This window comes from Castor canadensis, chromosome 3 (genome assembly GCF_047511655.1).
Source record: "Castor canadensis chromosome 3, mCasCan1.hap1v2, whole genome shotgun sequence".
Lineage (NCBI taxonomy): Eukaryota > Metazoa > Chordata > Mammalia > Rodentia > Castoridae > Castor > Castor canadensis.
This window is the reverse complement of record NC_133388.1, coordinates 182790011-182809131: the sequence shown is the minus strand read 5'-3', so window position 1 is coordinate 182809131 and position 19121 is coordinate 182790011. Positions and strand designations below refer to the sequence as shown.

The following is a 19121-nucleotide window of genomic DNA, read 5'->3' as shown; positions in this document are numbered from 1 at the left end:
CCTACTTCCCCTTCTCTCCAAGGCCCTGGTCATCCCATTCTCCTTTCTTTGTCTGTGAATGTGACTGCTGTGCACTTCCCATGTAAGTGGGGTCACACAGAATGGTGTTTGTCCACTAATGGGACATCCTGAGGGCTAGTGTTGCAGCTCCTACCAGAACCTCCTGCCTAAGGCTCAAGAGCCCGTGGCACACAGATGTCTTCTCCATTGACATTTGGGTCGTCTCTGCCTCTTGGCTACACCCCTACTTTTAAACCTTTCCAGGGGCTCCCCATCCACCTGGGGTGAAGTCTCCCCGCCTCCAGCTTGACCTTCTTAACAAGGTCCTCTCCAGACCCGGCCTCTTCCTGCCTCTCTAGCCTAATCCTCTGACTGCGACCCTTGTGTCCCATGTTCTAGGCATGTGGGACTCCTTCCTCCCGTGACTGGCCTTTGCTATTTGGGATGCTGTATCTGTCCTACTTCCAGACTCCCAGGACACTGTCTTAGCCAGGCTGGGTCCTTCCCCACCTCCCCAAACCACATGGTGGCATTCTCCTTTTTACTGCCATTTTATCCTACAGGGCTGGAACCTTTTTTAGGGCAATGATTGTGTGTCTGCACATGGTGGCATGGAATATTTACCAACCACATAAAGATACTGTCCTCTCCAATACAGGGGACTCCTCTTTGCCCTCTCTCCTTCCTTTTCTCCTGGCCATCAAAGTCCATATCCCAGGTTGAAACTGGATACTTTTTTTCCTGGTAGAAGAACTGTTATGGGACATGACCAGGACAATTAGTACCTGATTCTGGTATATAATGGGTTAAATAATAACCCAGAATTTAACTACCTTTCAGGACATCGTTTCTTTGAGAAAAAACATGTCCATTTCCTAACACTGTAAAAAGTCTTGTGGAATGTACACCTCTTTGGTCATTTGGAGACTGATGGCAGGTCTGCCATTGGTTTGGAAATCAGAGATGAGTTTTCCATGGCCATAGGAGGACAAAGGGGAGGAAAGGAAATGTACCCATCCACCCAGAATGGAGAGGAACGTGGTGTGCCCCTTCGTCCTGAGCTGGGTGATACCTACAGGGCAGGTTGTGTTTATAACATGACAGGCCATGGGCATTAGCACTGACCTCCATTTGAGCAGTGTTTCAGCCTCATTCTTTCCTGCAGCTGTCTCGGGTGAGTCTGGCCTCCCGCTGAGAGTGAGTTAGTGTATTTCAGAGTTTGCCAACATCTCAGCTGGATGGGGGCAACACAGCCGGCAGTGCCATGATTCAGTTCTTCCCACGTTTCTTTCTGGATTCGGTTGGGGTAGAAGAAACCCATGGCTCGCTGTCTATGGGAATTGCATACCCTTGGAATCGTGCAGTGTACAAGCTTGTGGAGCTGTGTACAGTAGCCCAAGAGGCTTGAAGGACCTTTCCATAGCTGTTTTTGGAGGCAGTGACCACCCTTCTCTGAATTGTTATACACACTTCTGCTGCAGTTGAGGTATTAACCAGAAAACTCAAATGTGTCATGCACTGAGGTGGGATATAAATCCTGACCCAGATTTGGTTGAGACTTTTGTTGTGGGAAGCTGTATACACAAAGACAGTGAAGACGCCTGGAGTCAGACAGCCATGAGTTTGAATGTTAATAGCATGACAGTCTCGTGCCATGTGGACATGGCCTGGTGCTCAGCATCCTACTTGAATTTTCCCATCCAGTCCCAGATGACTGTGGAGGACACACTGTCAGGCAAGGAAACTGTCTGAGGGAAGCTGGGGCAGTAACTAGGGATATCCAGCTTCATCACCCAAACCTTTGCCTCTATAGGATGCTGTTGCTCAGCGTGTCACCCTAGGCAAGTCTTTCTGTGCTCTGAGCTTAGCACCTCATCTGTAGGGTGGTCCTTTTCCTTGGAAAAGAAAGGGTCTTCAGATAAGAACCTGCTCCCAGCTGGGCACTGGTGGCTCATGCCTGTCATCCTAGCTACACAAGAGGCAGAGATCAGGAGTAGCGTGGTTTGAAGGCAGCCCAGGCAGATAGTTTGCAAAACCCTATCTTGAAAAACCCCATCACAAAAAAGGGCTGGTGGAGTGGCTCAAGGTGTAGGCCCTGCATTCAAACCCCAGGACAGCAAAAAAAACCAAAAAACACAACAAAACTAGAACAACAACAAAAAAGAATCGCTCCCTTCCAGGCCTCTACACTTCCTCCAGCACTCCCGAGGGGAACTGCTGTCCTCTGCTTCAGAGCCAGGTGAGCAAGCTCTCGGGCTGGAGTGTTTTGGCTGATCCAGGAGGCTGGCTCACATGGCAGGGATGACAAAGAGGAAACTCAGATGTCATGCTTTATAAACTAAGGTCACACCCCCCCACGTCCTGCCTGGTCTCACCCAGCTTAGATTCTCCAACTCTGAGAGGCTGAAGGTTCTTTGGAAAGAGGCTTTACGAAATCTCAGCGATTACTGTTGAGAATCTTATTTGGTAGGTCCCTTGTCCTTCTTTATCCTCAGCCAAGTGATTGTTGTCATGGCAACAGATCTGCTCCCTTGAAGGCTGTTCTAATAGAGTAGAAGAGGACCCAATGCTTCCTGAGATTGTTAGCAATTATCTTCTTTAAAAAAATTGTTCTGAATATTGGGAACACTTTAACGGGCCCTGTTCCATCCATTTGGGGCTTTTGAGGTTTGTGTCAGCTGCATGTCTTTAAATAAGAACACTTCTTTTTTTTGCCTTTTTTTTTTTTGTGCATGTTCTCACACGGAGAACCATTTTCCTTTTGTACTAATACTTTGTACCTAGTAGGTGCTCAGGTGTTTAATGTTACTTGAAAGACAGGCAGAGTATCAACTATTATTCCAAGTGTCCTTCATTAGATTAGCAGATAGATTTGTTCTTTCCCTTGATGACCTTGAATTTCAAACCAGGCAGGTCTCCCCAAGCTCATAGTCTTGGGGGTCTTAAATTCTTGTCCCTTTTGTTTTCATACCACCAAAGGGATCCACAGGTGAGTGTACCATGAACAAAGTACCTCTCATTGCCTTTGCCAGAGAGTTCAAATTTAACCCAGCTGCCAAAATAGAGTGTCTGCTTGTCTACATGGGATATTGTCCAATTTCTTTTTACCTCTATTTACCCCTTATTTGGCAATACCTATTGAGCCTTTATTCTGGGTCACTCATCTTGCAAGATACTGGGAATTCAAGGATGGCTTGGATATAGTTGCTGTCCACAAGGAGGTCCCTGTCTGATGAAGGACACCAGACCAGGGAGCAGTAAGCCCAGGACAACACAAAAAGTGTGACAGTGCATTCCAGTGCAGGGGGAAGAGTAGGTGAGCCAGCAACCATGCTGGTTCCTTTGGTCTTGCTTTCCCTCCCTTCCTCCATTCTCCCACCTTATTCTCGAGTACTGGAGAACTCTGAGCTGCCTCTAATCTTCTGCCAGACAGGCAGAAGAGAAAAGCTTAGTCTCTGAGTCACTCTGAAGTTTTCTGAAATGTCCCAGGCATAGGGAGGCCAGAGGCTGGGGGTAACCAAAGGACATTTTCTATCTGTTGATCATCTTATGTGGACCCAGTGGGCCCTCAGACCATACCTGGTACTCCCACACTTTCTCTCTCCTCTGGGTCAGGGATGCAGTTTCACTCATTGGCAGAGGATGGCAGTTACAGGAAGTCTGGTTTGGGATGGGAGACTTCGGTGGGGGTCAGGGAGCTTTTGCAGTAGGCCCTGATGTCCTTGGAGGTACAACATGGACGTCACATTTTCTGTGTCTCTCCTCCAAGTCCAGCAGCCTGACAGTATGGCACATAATGAAGGTAGAAGGTGGCCTGGTGGGCACAGGATCAACCAGGGCAAGTAGCATTTTAGGGACCAGAGTAAGCACACCACACCTTCTCCACTAGAGCCACCTATCTTTCACCTGGAGGGTCTCTGTGTGATGGTATTCCCAAAGACTTGGGAAAGTATATTGACCAGTGAAATCCTTCCTCTCCAGAGTGGGTGATGGTCTAGCAGCAAGCAGGTTGCCATCATCCATGAGCTTGATAGAAATACTGTGCATTTTAGCACCATCCCCTGGAGATTATTAAAGTGTGAGGAGATGTGCCTTCAGAACTCTTCTGAGACCTCAGGACCAGCGCAGCAGGCATAGGGGCTGCAGCCCTGTAGTACTCCTGTGTTTCTGGCAGGCATTGCTAGCTGTCCTGGCCCTCTGTTTTCCACTTGGAATTCCAGTCACACAACCCCAGCACAGGTCTCCGGGCCTCCGTTACCACCTGATCATAATTAGCAGGAGCTAACCCCCATGGGCCATGTCTGCTTTTGTCTGTAACTCATCCGAAAAAAAAGCAAATAGCTCTTTGCCTAGACTAACGGTTAAGAATTATGACCACAGTCGTTCCCCAGGGTAGAGAGAGGAGACACTGGGACCCACTAAATGAACAGCTGTTGGCAACCATGACATACACCACGCAGTGGCAGTAAATAAGACCCAGCTGGTCCTCTCTGGGGTTGGGCCATGACCTTGATGGAGCAGGGAAGGCCATTACGTTTTCCTGTCTCCTATGCTCCCTGTCATGACACAAGGTCAGCCCCTCCATCCCCCAGTCCCCATGGCCCTGACAGCTTCCTGTTGGGAGTAATTGATGACTGAGCGACTGTGAGGTTCATTGAGAGTTGTTTTCTTATTTGCATCCCGTTAGGAGAACACAGTGCAAGGGTGGGAATGAGGAGAAGAAGGATGTGCGAGGAGGGAACAGGAAGAGGAGGAATAGTAGGGATTACCTAGCAAAAAAGTTTTCATCACAGCTATGTGGCCAGCTCTCAGGGAATCTAATTTAGTTTAACTTCAAGTTCTCCAGGATGCTCTAATTGTGTCCCGTTTTCATGGAAATCGGTCTGACCTGGGAGGATGTTTTAGGGGTACACATTTTTATCTTCCTGTCACAGCAGTGGCTTCTGACCACTGAGGACTCTGTATTCTTTTAACTTCTATGGACCTTGTCAAGCTTTGTAAGATCTTATGTACTGAGCAAATTACATGTTTAAGTCCAACCCCCTTTTCTCCAGAGGCATACAATAATTGTTAAGCTGGGGTCATTTCTTACTGTATTTGAACAATTCCATCCCGAGGCAGAGGACCAAGAACACCTTAGTGAGTCTGTGCGTTAAAGAGGCTTTTAGAGGTTCTGAGAGTAGTTTGTGATCATTTACTTGACCCTGAGTTTACACCTTGCATTAAATAGAGGGAAGAAAGGAGGGTGGGGCCTGCCTGGCCTATGAGGACAAGGGATCACTTTGGTTGTAGCATGGTGCTATTTTCTCACCTGACTGAACCTCACAGCTGCAGCCTTTCTCTGCTGTCTCAGGGTTGGAGGTTTAGTCGCCTTTCCCCATCTGCTTAGATCAGAAACCTCCAGACATTCATTCAGGAATGATGGGGTAACAGAAAAGGCAGAGAGAGATGCTCATAGGATGACGGGACATGATTTGGTTTAAATTATCTTGGGTGGGTTTGGTGAGGAGGTCAGCTGGAGCCTTTTCCCTCTGACTGCCTCCCTAAGGGCCTCTGATGGATTCTATGCTTCATTGCCCCCACTTTTCCTGTGGAACTTCCAGCCTCGGGGTGAGCAGCAGGAATGGCTGAGGGGGACAGGGAGAGGGGAGGCACTAAGAGAATTGAGGGAGATCAAACTCACAGGACTGCCACTTCCCACCCAGACATGTCTGCTGAGTGTCTCTTAGAAGCAGAGCAGGAAGAGATCCTGGATTCAGCTCAGCAGGGCAGCACCCCCAGGAACTTGGCTGCAGAGGGGAGTCAGTTGAAGGCTGATTGGGGAAAGCTTCTCCTAGCACATAGGAAAAGGTCCTCTGCATGAATAAACAGCACCTTCCTTTCCTGTTAAAGAAAGCTAGCAGAGCCTGAGGGCACATGTCCACCCCAGCCCCAAGCCGAGCCTTCAGCGCAGACCAGCTAGCTTGTACCTAGTCCAGCAAGGAAGTAGTGGTATGGTTTGGATCTGACTGATGAAAATAGATGTTCAGGTAGAAGAATTCTTATTGTCTCTCGGTTACAGGACCTCGCCATCTGCCAAGTGTTTCTATCAGTGGTACCCATTGGCAATGGTTAAAAGTTCCCCATGGTTAAAGGTTCTAACTGTGAACACAGCCCTCAATGCCAGTCCTGATTCTGTGTGACCTCAGGAAAATCCCTTAACCTCTCTGTGCCCCTTTTGTCCTCATTTGTAAAGGGAGGATGATACCTACTTGTAGTAATTTCTATTGGAGATTTTTAAACGAATGAGCCTAACTTTCCTGCATGGTCCTGCCACATTGCCACACTCAGGAAATGGTGGCCATTCCCAGTGATGTAGAAAGCTGCAGGATTTATCTCTGAGAGATGACAAAAATCCACATGGTCTGGTGTAGTTCAAGGATGGACAGATGTTCCTTAAAGGAACAAAGTGGTTCTTAGACCAGGAGCATATAAGTGTGACCTGATTGCAGGTATGGTAGGGTCAAAGATACCTGTCTGTCACAGGGAGGTCTAGTCAGCAGCAGAAACAGAGAGGAGCCCAGTTAGGGGGAGTTAGGGGGGCAACAGGAGGCTTTCGTGGGCTCTTACTTTGGCCTCTAAAACACTACTTGCCCTGTTTGATTCTGCACCCACCAGGCTACCTTCTATCTACATTAGCTGCCATCCCGTCTGCTGAGGAGATAACGTCAGAGCCTGCTACCGCAAGCAGCTTATCTCCCCAACAGTTAGCTTTTGTGAGCAGAGAAAACGACATGTGGTTTATGCACCAGGACACATCTGCTTTGCTGGCATGAGTTGGCACTCTGCAGTTGTTCTAGCCTGGCTCCAGCAGAAGCCTCTTTCTGTGCCCGCATGGCAGGTAGGCTGTGGCCATGGGTTCACAGTGGCAGATGTCAGGGTGCCAGCCGGCATTTCCTAGTGACCCCCCGCCCCTTTCCCTCCACGGCCTGTAGCCAGGCCCATTCCATCAGAAGCGAAGACAGGGAGGCATCCCTGTCAGAATGTGTTTACTCTGATTCTGGTTTTCATGGTGTGAGCATGTCCGTGTTTTTGTGTTTCCCTATTACCATTCTCGCTTTGCTTTTCAACAGCAACAAGCAAAGGGGAATATTGGTCTTTGTGGCTGCCAGAACCTTGTGAGCCAAAATCTCGTGCTTGCTGGTCTGAAGCCGCCAGATGGTGGTAGGATTGTGTGTGGTTTTGTTTCCTCTGCTTTTCGAAAAGTCGTGAAGTGGGAGAGACTGAGAAGTAGGAGATTGGCTGAAGGATTGTCATCTGATAACAGCTTGCAGGATCTTCCAGCCCGTGTGTGGGCACAATGGTGTCTTCCCAAAATGGGACACTGACCCTCCCAGCACTTGCTGAGCGCACGGTATTAGCTGTCCTGTAAACACCAGCTGGGCCGTCCATTACATACTCAGCTATATACAGTAGCTGAGTAAAACAATTTTTTGAACAGGAAATTCCATGTGTTTTTCTCTTCCTTGAAGATTGAAACAGTTGTTAGGATTGCCATTGTGGTCCAAGGGAAGTGGCGCTTCCTTTGTAGGGGGGCTTCAATAGTTTGTTTTTGAAGATTTTTTTTAAAGGCTCTTTTCACTTTTGTCCTAAGGAACCTCTTTCTGTGGGTTAAAGTACTGCTCCAGATTCTCATCTGTCAGTTTCCTTGACATCAGAGTGTGTGTTTCTTGCCAAACCATGAAGGTGATCTAAATGGCACATGCAAAAGAATTGGAATGGTTTTGAAGCCATTGCCAGGGCCACCGTAAGCGTCAGATGCTGTTCAGTGACGTCTGGGTAACCACTGTCTGGTGGGAGGAAGAGGAGCCTGGTCTCAGGTTGATGGTACACAGTTTATATGATGACTTGAAATAGAAGAAACTGGCTTTCTTCTTCTCTCCTTCTCCCTGGAGTTAAGCAAACCCAAGGCCTCAGTGGTGTATGGTTATCCACTTGTGCATCTCTCTGTGCTCAAGGATAAAAATAAAAATGCTGATGAAACCAGAAGAAACATAGCTTGTTAATTTGATGTTATTAATATCCTGAGTGTACACTTTGACCTTTAATGAAAATGATGATCCCCCTGGCAGGAAAGGAGGCTGGAGAACATGGAGGAATTTCCCTCAGTTGAAGAAAAGGCAGTGAGCAAGAAGTCCTGTGAGCACACCAGGGCACACCTGCTAACCACAGGCAACAGTGTGATGCTTCACAGTAAGGAGTTGCTGGTTTGTCCCTCCATTGCACCTTCCAGCTTCAAGGGCACCAGGAAAATCCATCGTTTTCAATTTTAGCAGATGAGGTGTTTGCTCTGAGGGCAGGTGCTGTGTCTCACTTTGTGGCACAGTCGTTAGAACAAGGCAGTGTGTCCTAAACGTTGGTTGCATACAGGAATGCTATCCTGTCTCTACTTTAACATCTTGGTTTCCAGGAAGAGGGAGCCTGTGATCCAGCTTGGAGGTCACCTGGGGGATCCCCCTTAAAGTGCCTCCACCAGGTGTGCCCACCTCCAGCTGAGGTATGGCTGACTCCCTTGCCTGGAGCCCCTAAGTGCTCCTTACAGATCTGTTGTTTTGTTGGTCTGCTCTAGGCACCTAATGGCCTTTTGGATTTTGCCCTTGACTTTGTGTTTTGGGTAAAGTGTGTTCTTTGTTTGCTAGAGGGTCACAGTTGAACATCCCCAGGCATGAGACCTGCAATCCTCTTTTTCATTCTTAGGGACCAAGCTGTCACTCAGATGCCAGTGTTTGGCACTTGTACTCTCTCTTTCAAAGACTGTGCACCGTTACTTAATGTAAAGTGAAAGAATCCTGAAACGGAGCAGGGAAATTGTGGAAGGAAAGCACCCAGCTTCATGGTCAAGTCTGACGCTCCCCCTGCATGTGCATGCATGTGTGTATGTGCAGAACCGTTTCAGCCGGGGTGAGTGCTGGCCTCCAGACATCCCCCCCGAAGGCAGATGGTGTACCCAGTCGTGTCCTGCTCGCCCAACCAGGGTGGCAGCTGATGCATGCTGAGGTAACTTCTGTGATGCAGTGCCTGGGCAGGCCTCCAGCCGCTGTCAAGGTGAAAAGACACCTGGCATTTCTAGACTCTGAGAATAGGCTTTCGGGGAAGGATAGTAAAAATGAGAGGGAAGCTGTGGGGGGGTGGGGTGGTGGGGGGGAGAGACTGAGACTGACTCTGACTTTCCTTATGTATTGAGACCATGCATCTTGCTAGGCCATTGCTGGAATGGCCCAGAGTACCTCATGACAGTCCCAAGCACTGGGTTCAGTGGTGGCTTTCTTTTGCATTCTTGGCTTGGAAGGAAGCTGATGGTGCTCTGCAATATAAAAATTACCAGCCAAGGGAGACCCAGGGCCAGGGCCGCCTTGAAACACTGTGGGGCTGAGGCAGCTGCCTGTCTGTCTGGAGTGTGAGGCAGAGAGATTGATGCTGTCGGGAGCAGGTTGATTGTGGGGCCACAGCTTTGAGTTCTGTCAAACAACCACTTTGAGACCGTACAACTGTCCACGGGGAGCCTTTCCAGGCTGGCCCTCTGGATGCTCCTGAGATGTGGAGGACCAATGCCGGCTTTCATGGAAACCACCTTTTGCACTATTCATTTGCCTTCCATGTCCTGATTTACTAGCTCCTTGAAGAAGGGTGATAACAGATGGGGGAGGAGAAGGGCAATATTAGATGTGGGAGGGAAGAGGGTGATTACATGGTTCATAGTGCATTGTAATGGACATGTGATAGCCTCACCAGAGCTGATTACTCTGGCCTCCACTGTCCTGGAGGATGTGGTGAGTTATTGCTGCATCAGACTGTTTAATTGGCCCACTGAGGTAGCTGGTGCTCCTTATTTTCTCTATAAAATATACCTATCCTACCTTCGGTGTCCACACACGTCTCCTCCCTAGTTACAGGCTTAACCAGTTGTATGATTGCCTGTAAATAATTTAGTTATAAAGTACAGAAGCCCTTGGAATGTGTGAAAATCAAGACTTGTTTCTATAAAAGAAATGGAATGTTCAGGAAGATATGATAAAAGCAAGTTGCTTTTATACAAAAACCCTGTCATCAAATTAAGTATGCATGAGACAGTGGTAAAAGACTGAGGATAATGGGGACCCTGAGGCCCTCTCTCAGTGATAGAGCACTTGCTCGCATACATGAGACCCTGTGTTCAATCCCCAGCACCACAAAAATAGACAAAAAGATTATGGACAAAAACTGTAAAAATCTAGGATACTCAGATTGCTTCACAAGCAGCCCAAACTGGAAGTCATACATGATGTGTTTTGCAGCAAAACTGCAGTTAGCATTCTCTCTCTCTCTCTCTGAGTACAGTCATCAGCATTTGAGTCTAAGCAAGTCAGACCCTTGCCAAGGCCACATGAACAGCTAATGGGACAGGGACCTTAAAACCATGTCTAGGCTGATTTCAGGTTCAGTGCCTTAGCCCAAGGACTCAGGATTAGGTACGAGAATACTCTACCAAAACTCTGTGCCTCAAGAGGCCTGCCTGTTCTCAGGCATGTCACAAGGTGGGGAGCGAGGTGGGGATAGCTGCTGTGGAGCCCCATGCTCTTTGGGAGGTCAGTAGAGAAGGACATTACTTACTTCACCAGACATGCTTAGAAAAAGGTTCCTGGTCACAATGTCACAGGGGGACCTACATTCAGATTTGGTGTATTTGGGCGGGTGGTTATGTGCCCCCGGCCATATATTCACACCTCGCTTTGATCTTTTAAACTTGTAACAAAGAAGCAGTTCTGCTGTGAGCTACATGGAGCGTACACACACTCTCTTGTGTCTGCACACAGAGAGGGAGAGGGCCCCCTGGGGTTAGGTTTGTGTGGTTCCTGTTCTTTGTCTCAGATCTTCAGGGACACTTTGGAGGCTGGCTGGTCATGGTTGGTTGGTGTCAGCTGGAAGTCCCACACCATGGGATGGGTGGAGGACGCCTTCTTGTTCCACACCCCCCCCCCACTTCCTCCACCAACTTCTGAGATCCTGTGGACAGATCTTCTAGCTCCACAGCAGGGATCTTCTGCAGCCTTCCATCCTGCCTGGCGTGGACTCCCAGGATCCCTTTCCTAGTTACTTGTATATTTCCAATAATTTGGACTTGAACATAAGCTGTCTGTAGTTGAATTAATGTGTCCCTAAGGCTGTGGGAGGGAGACAGGGCCTGTTGACTGTGCAAGGAATGTCAGTTGTGTGTTTTTAAATTAATGTTTCTTTAATGGCAAATGGAATATTTTCTCATTACGAGAATACCAGTTTCCTGTTGCCTCTGTGCTGATGAGGCTGGAGGAGGCAGCAGGCTTAATAGCTTTCCCAGCTTCCATAAGGAGTGTTTTGGGAAGGCTTCTGGCTCCCCAAGCCCAGCCCCAGACTCAGCTGCCCCTCCTTATAGGAAAAGGACACATGTTCCCCAGACCTCAGCTTCCCAACAGGGGCAAGCTGGCACCCAGGGGACATCTGGCAAGTCTGGAGACATTTCTGATTGTCATGAAAGGGGGTAAGGGGGTGTGACTTACATCTAGTATGTAGAGGCCAAGGGTACTGTGAAACACCCTATGGATGACCAGGACATAAAAATGGTCATTCTATACAACAAAGAATGATCCACAGTGTCAAAAGAGCCAAGATGGAGAGACCCTGCTCTAGGGATTCTCCTGTAGAGGTTCCAGGGAACATTCTTCTGTCCAGTGCTTCTCCAACTCCTAATTAGCCTCCTGACAAAATTAGCCCTCTGAGGGACAGCTGAGGCACACAGTGACTTACTGTACCGTGTTTCCACCAAAGCAGTTCTTAAATCTTGCTTCTTCCCGCTCTGCCTCTCCCTGCAGCAGAAGCCTGCCTGATAGAAAGGCTTTCAGTCCTTCCTGCTCACCACCTGCCACCTGCCCATGCTGTGAGCCCAGGACTGTGGCCCATTAGGCCCCTGCTGTGTGGAGACATGGAAGTGCCTGCAAATGAGGCACGGGACAATGCCACTTGGTGGACGCTGCCATCCTGCCTTTCTCTGAAAAGCCACCCGGGCAAGTGGCAGGCGGAAGAGTTCAGCCACACCGACTGTAAATAGGAAGGAACAGTGGCTTGGTGGTGGCCTTTGCCCCCCTAATTTCTTCCCTGCCTTCCAAAAAACATGCAGGAGACAATTTGTATTCTGTGTGTGATGTTAATGTGTCTCTCTGTCCTCAGTTGGGAATGTCTCCAGCTTGTCATAGCAGGGAAGTCTTTGCCTAGCTGTCAAAGCAGAGTTTGGATCTTGGCCTCACAGCTTCCAAGCTCCGTGGCCTTCGCAGGCATGGAGTTCTGGCTTTGGTGGTTTTCAGTGATAAGGTGGAATGGTAGCTCCGTGGCCTTCGCAGGCATGGAGTTCTGGCTTTGGTGGTTTTCAGTGATAAGGTGGAATGGTAGCTCCGTGGCCTTCGCAGGCATGGAGTTCTGGCTTTGGTGGTTTTCAGTGATAAGGTGGAATGGTAGGTGCCTACCTTCTAGGGCTGCTGTCCAGAGCCTGTGCCTGGTGCCTTTTGTCCCCATCCCCTCAACTAGCGGTGTGCTCCTCAAGAGCTAAGCCCTTGCCTGCATTAGCTTTGGCTGCATGGTAGATCCTTGTTGGGGGTTGGGTTGTGTCCCCTAAAAGGTATGTCAAAGTCCTAATCCCCCATACCTTTGAATGTGACTATTTGGACATAAGGTCTTTGCAAATGAAATCAAGTTAGGATGAGGTCGTTAAGGTGGGTCCTACCTCAATAACACTGGTATCTTTGAAAGAGGAGAGGAATTCAGACCTAAGCCCTCACACAGAGAATGCCTTGGTGTGGACATGAGGAGGGGACCATGTGATCACAGAGGTAGAGATTAGAGTAGTGCCTTAGTCATAAAGATGGTGCATTGCAGTGGCCAGGCAGCCAGTGTCCTTGCTTTGAGGTGTTTCTCTTAAGATCAGGGGAACTCTCCCCATCAGCCTTCTCTCCATGTCTTTTTCCCATCCCTGAACAAGCCACTGCCAAAGGGGGAGGATTTCGCATCATCTAAGCATGAAGGGATGCTGAAGAATCAGCCATAGGCCCCTCCACATGTTCGAAGTTCACGGCTTTTAACCCAGTTTTAGAAGACAGAAAACTTTACCTCAATGATGTCCATGTCTTAATCCCCAGGACTTGTGAATGTTACCTTACAAAACATACTTGCCAAATGCTTTCTGTAGATATGATTCTGTTGACGCTTTTGAGACAGGGACACTATCCTGGATGATCCCATGGGTGAGGTATAATGACAAAGCTGCTTTAGAGAGCAAAGATGTCAGAACAGAGAAGAGGTCAAAAAAGAGAGAAGCTGCCACACCTCTGGCTTGGAAGATGGAGGAAGGGTCTATGAGCCAAGGAATTCAGACAGCTTCTAGAAACTACAAAGGGTAAAGAAACAGAGGGAGGCCTAGAGCCTCCAGAAGGAACACAGCTCTGGTGATACTTTGGTTTTAGCTCAGTGAGACTCATTTTGGATTTCTGACATTCAGAACTGTAGGTTAATAAATTTGTATACTTTAAGCAGCTAAGTTGGTGAGTAATTTTTTATAGCAGCAGTAGAACTAACACACCATCATTTCTCCAGGCTGAGCTTGAATCCATATAACCTCTTCTAAGATTAAGCATCTCATTTATTCTGAACCTTTTGTAATTTGTGTATCTATAGAAGATATACAAATACTTAGGGAATAAACAAAAGACAAATCAAGTTCTGATCCAGCCTCCAGGTAACCAGCTTGGTGATTTGCTCTCAAAATGCTGAATGTTGGTTCCTTTGGTCAACACCAGTGCTGGGTGCCAGGAATGTAGAAATCAGTCAGATCTTGTCCTCCCTCACAAGTGGCCAAGTGCCCAACCAGCCATTTATTCCATAAATACTCTTCTGTCAAACTGAATCTCTTCCAGATGTCTTCTCTGTCTTTGTAGTGCTAGCCAGTTTCCTCCCATTCAAACCTGCTGATTTTTTTTTTAAGTCCTACCAAAGGTCAAGAGAGCACACAATGATAAGCACTTACACAGACAAACCTATTTTTAGGGTGCCCCATGATGCCAAGATCAGCAGATTCCAACTTTGAGTCCTGGGGTCCACAGAGGATGTCATCTGCCTCCTGTTCTCATGCCAGTTGGATAGAGATGCTGCTGTTTGGAAGTTTTCTTTGCTGTTCTTTATTTCCTCTGCTCTATTGTGCTTCCTGTTCTTCTGTGGCACGATAGCGGGGCATGTGTGTTATGTTCGGAAATGGCTTACTATCTATCGTTCCACAGTTCAGCTGTTTCTGGGAAGCCCCAGGCTTTCCTCTGGGTAAAATAAATCTATGGAAAGAATCTAGGAAGGTAACTGAAATAATAGGGCAGAGAAATGGTGAGGGGAGACTGGCCTTTGCTATGACCTTCCCAACCTCCCATCTCTGTCTCAAGGAAATAGAGACACAGGTTATCTGCACACTAGCTCCTTTCCCTGAGCTCTCTGTGGTACCTTAGCCTGAATGGAGCTCGGTCTCTGCGGTACCACTTACATGGTTCTAGGCGCAAGAACCAAATTATGAAAGTTGGCTGCAAAGAAGCCCTGATGCTCAGACTGGTGTGGAGATGGGTAAGTTTGGCAGGTGTGTCTTCTCGGCCCTGTTTCTTTCCATCTCTTTTGTCTGCGTGAAGCACGGTGTAGCTGAAAGGTTAAATGCATAACTCTGAAGATTCAGCCTGGTGGATTTCACTTACTTGCCATGTAACCTTGGACGTGTTACTTGAAGCACTTTTTCTGTCTCTAAAATGGGTGTGGTAACGGTACCAGTGCAACTGGGAATGTTGTGAGGATTAAATGAGTGAATATGTGCAAGTACTTAGATCAGCACCCAGACATCCTGAGCACCACACAGTGGCACATCCTTCCCCGACTCTGAACACGGTTCAGTTCCCCAGCATTTTAAGTGGCTGCATTGCTACTCTTTTATGTGGCTGTGGGCCCGATTCCTGTAATGGGATTTTGTTTCTAGGTTTTTGATGTTGTAAATAGCATTTCGATGGCTACCCTCAGAGGGAGGGATTTGCTCTCATCCTTGACTATTACCTCAGGTTAAATTTCTAAGATTAGAATTGCTGGATCAAGTGGGGCGAGCATGTGTGAGGCATTTCTTGATAGATGCTACTGAATTTCCCTCCAGGAAAGTCTTAGTCTTCAGTCCTACCAGCAATGAATGAGTGTGCCAATTTCCTTGTGTAGCCAGGTTATTAACTTTTAATCAAATGAAGGCCCAGGAAGAAGAAGAAGAGATATTTCCCTGGGGATAAAGTGCTCCTCATCCTTGCTTACAAGCAGTAAATGCTCCAAGAACCCAGAGAGGGCCCCAAGGCACGTACAACACGTGGTCATCGCGCCCTCTACTGGCTGTCCCTGGTGAAGCGGCATGAACCACAGTAGGTGGCCTGCTGACAAGGCTGCAGTAACCCTTGCCCTTGGGTGCAGCATTTTAAAAAGATTTCCAGCTGCTTAAAATGTCAGCCTTGGGTGACATTTACTTCTTGCGCAGGTTCCTTTATAGCTGTGATTCTCAGCAGAGGGTAATTTTTGCCCCCCAGGGAATACCCGGTACCATCTGGGGACATTTTTATACGTCACACAAATCTGAGGGATCCCGCAGGGTGAGCCTGCTGTGGACTTCTAGTGGTCAAGGCCAAGAATGCTACTATACATCTAAGAAGTCTCAGGACAGCCCACAACCAATGTCGGTAGTGTTAAGGTTGAAACCCTGATTTAGAGAAACGGAAGAATTGTCCCGAGAAAACTGCTCTTTTCAGACTGAAGTAAAATATAGAAATAGGGATACTGAATGTGTTACTGTTATTATTTGGTTGCATCAGTTTTTTTGGTTGGTACTGGGGTTTGAACTCAGAGCCTCATGCTTACCAGGCAGGCACTGTACCACTGGAACCACTCACCAACCCAGTTATGGTGGTAGAAACCTGTTAGTTTTACAGAATAAAATAGACAGCAGATGGAACTGAAACAGCAAGTTGGCATTTCTAGAAGAAAGGACAGAGCAAAATGCAACTCACAAAAATGTCATGTGTGTTAATAGGGAATTTTTTTCCTTCTTGACTTGACTCGGCTTCCTCTTGAAGGCCTTCCCGTTAGAAATTCTGCTTTACTTGACATTTGCCCCAGTTTCACAAGTGCCAGTGTTGTCCTGATATTTCTAGTTGTGCCTTCCAGTTACCATCTGAGGTTACAATCTGCAGCTTCCACACCCCAGTAAATACTGACTCAAGCATTGTTTCTAGGGGGGTGATGTGTGACTAGAAGACCTTCAGGGTGCCCCTGAAGGGAAAGTATGCTAAGAATTTCAGGAAAATCAAACTGCAGCAACTTCCTTTCACAATTGCTGGACTTGACCTCTGTCACTGGTGTCATCAAAACCGATTTAAAAATGCTCTGTTCTTTCAGTTTGCTTTAGCCTTGCAACTCTCTGAGTCATTTGCATTTTAGAATACGTATCTTGAAATAATGGACTGGAGTGGCCCCTTAGTTCTGTGCCAAATAATACTGGGATTACTTGGCCAGAAATAGGGGAGGGATTTTCCTAACACAGATACTGTTTTGATCATCTTTCATGAAAACTATTTTTTCAGACCCCAGGTCCCATTAATGTATGATAAGATTGATTTCTGACTCAATCAGTATTATAAAAAACATCAGATGGATTAGAAAATATCAGAGAGTATCATATGCAGGAAGAGAAACCTTAGTTTGGGGGACGCTAACATATACGCACAGGTCTCCACAGGCATGTTCATGTGTGTACACACAGGCATGATAAGTGTGGGAGATTGCGGCTTAGGGTTTATGACATGGTGAGATCTGGCTTGTGTGTGAAATCGTCCAAAGACATCAGTAGGTTCCCTGTCCCTCAACTGCACCTTTGTTTCTCTTCCAGGTGGCACCAGGGAGATTGGCTCGGCTCTTACCAGGATGTGTATGAGGCACCGAAGCATAGAAGCCAAACTGAGGCAGTTTTCAAGGTGAGGAGCAGGTTTACCCCTGATCCCAAATGCCCCTGCCGGTTTCAGGGTAAGGAGGCTGTGGTGTGTGTGCTCCTTGCCTTAAGTAGCACAAGTCCCCCTTGGCATTGAATCCCCACAGTGTCCTTTCCCTGACTCTGCTCATAGGAAGAGCATTTATTGGCACCTGCCACATGCCAGGCACTGGTGTAGCTGGGCCTGTGGCCTTGGGAACCTGCTCTTCCTGTCCAATCATCTCTGCTCCGGCATGGGTCTCCACTTGCCTCTAACCAACTGAGGAGCCAGGATATTCTGCAGAGGCCCACTGGACCCCACTGCTTCCTGGGAACCTCTTAGAAGGAGGGGCTGTGGTGTGCGAGAGGGAGATGCATCACGCTGCTCTGTCCCCCACGCCTGTGTGCCGGGTCCCCCGAGAGAGGGTGGTAGCTCCTAGAAGCCTCTACACTGCTGGCTTCCCATTGCTGGAGCTGGGGTTTGGGAGGGGGTCACCAATGTTAAAATGAAAATTAGATCAGTGTAAGGGGGTACACCTGGAGACACCCACACTCCTCCATGATCTGGGATCTGGAGATGCAGCTCAAGACTTTCCTGGCTCTCTTTGCCCTTTCCTCCCTCCAGGCTGTGCACAATTCATGACGTATAGGCCTGAATGCACAGCAGAACCAGTGGGTCTTTTAAAAAATAGGATTGCTGGGCCCCATCCTCAAAGGGACAGTGTATAGCCTAGGTGTCTTTGCTTCTTTGTGGCTCCTGCTGTGAGACTGAGGGGCTGGCCCATGAGGAGAGGGCTGTTTCCAACCAGGCATGTGTATAGTGTCTTAATAGTCATGGAAAAACATCCTGATAGCAGCACTGTCCCAAGTTGGGCTTCAGTGGGAACATTGGCTTATTGTACTGCAGTTGCCTGCTTCAGGGAATTGTCATGGAGGTGTGTTTTGACTACCAAATGTAAATCTTGACAACAGAATGTATCTGCTTAATTTTTCCTTTTCTTTCTTTTTTGGCAAAAGTGCTTTAATTGACTGTCTGATAAACCCTCTTCAAGAGCAGATGGAAGAATGGAAGAAGGTGGCCAACCAGTTGGATAAGGACCATGCAAAAGGTATGGGCAAGAGGTCTGGCACCTCATGGCACTCAGAAGAGCTGGGGATGTCGCCTGTCCCTGCTTTTCCTGTAGGCATTTCACTGTCAGGGAATCAGGAGTCCAAAGTCATCCCATTGTAAGACTTAGTGTTGGGTTTTTTTTCTGGCATGAAACATCACTTATGGCTGATTGCTGAGTGACTTTGCAATTACCTGAATTAAGCGTGAGTTGTATTGGCAGGCTTCAGTGAGTGCCACACATTCAACCTTCAGGCATTTCAGAACACTGAAAGCCAGGATTCTAATACTGTAAGCTTACCTTGGGTCACCTGCTCTGGGTTCTGGCTGTTCTCTTTGTGTACTGTCTCGGGTAGGACAAGTCTTTGTGAACTGGTTTCGTTGGTTTTAGAGACTTTGACAGTACAGGAAGGAAGTGGTGTCATCTGCAGGGAAAATAGCACTGATACTCTTGCAAGGGCCAGGATTTGGTGTTCCCTCCCCTCAGGCCAACAAGACTGTTTCATTGTAGGTCTAGTCCCTTTCTTAGGTCATTCTGAGTTTTAAAAAATTTTTTTGAGATGAGGTCTCAAAAAAAGTTGCTTGGGTTGGTCCTGAACTGAACTCAAATGATCCACCTGCCCCAGCCTTCTGAGTGCTGGGATTACAGGCATATCCACTGTGCCCAGCTAATTCTGCCATTCTCTACATGCTGAGTATTGTGAGCTCTACAGAAGGATGAGTAATAGAGGAGCAAATGAACCCCACGATGAGGCCAAGTACAGTAACGGCTATGTGAAGACCCACCACTGCTCTGGTTTTGTGGCTGGGTCACTTTCAGTGGCTTTTGAACTAGGTCACTTTATAGCCATGCAAATGGTCCATTTTGTGTGCTTTAGGTTGTGTAATGAAAGTTATGCTCCTGGGAACAGAGCTGTCAGCACCTGCTCAGACCCTTCATCCTTTCCTTCCTTC

The 19121-nt window shown here is 47.7% G+C and overlaps 1 protein-coding gene across 16 annotated transcripts in view; it reads left to right on the top strand.

Moving 5' to 3' along the window:
* Mtss1 (MTSS I-BAR domain containing 1) overlaps nucleotides 1-19121 on the top strand; it is a 149020-nt gene that overhangs the window by 96049 nt on the left and 33850 nt on the right. For all 16 annotated transcript variants that reach the window (XM_074069185.1, XM_074069183.1, XM_074069176.1 and 13 more), the window contains 2 exons: nucleotides 16982-17066; nucleotides 18077-18168. In XM_074069185.1, the coding sequence (XP_073925286.1) occupies nucleotides 16982-17066; nucleotides 18077-18168 (177 nt within the window). The remainder of the gene's footprint in view (nucleotides 1-16981; nucleotides 17067-18076; nucleotides 18169-19121) is intronic.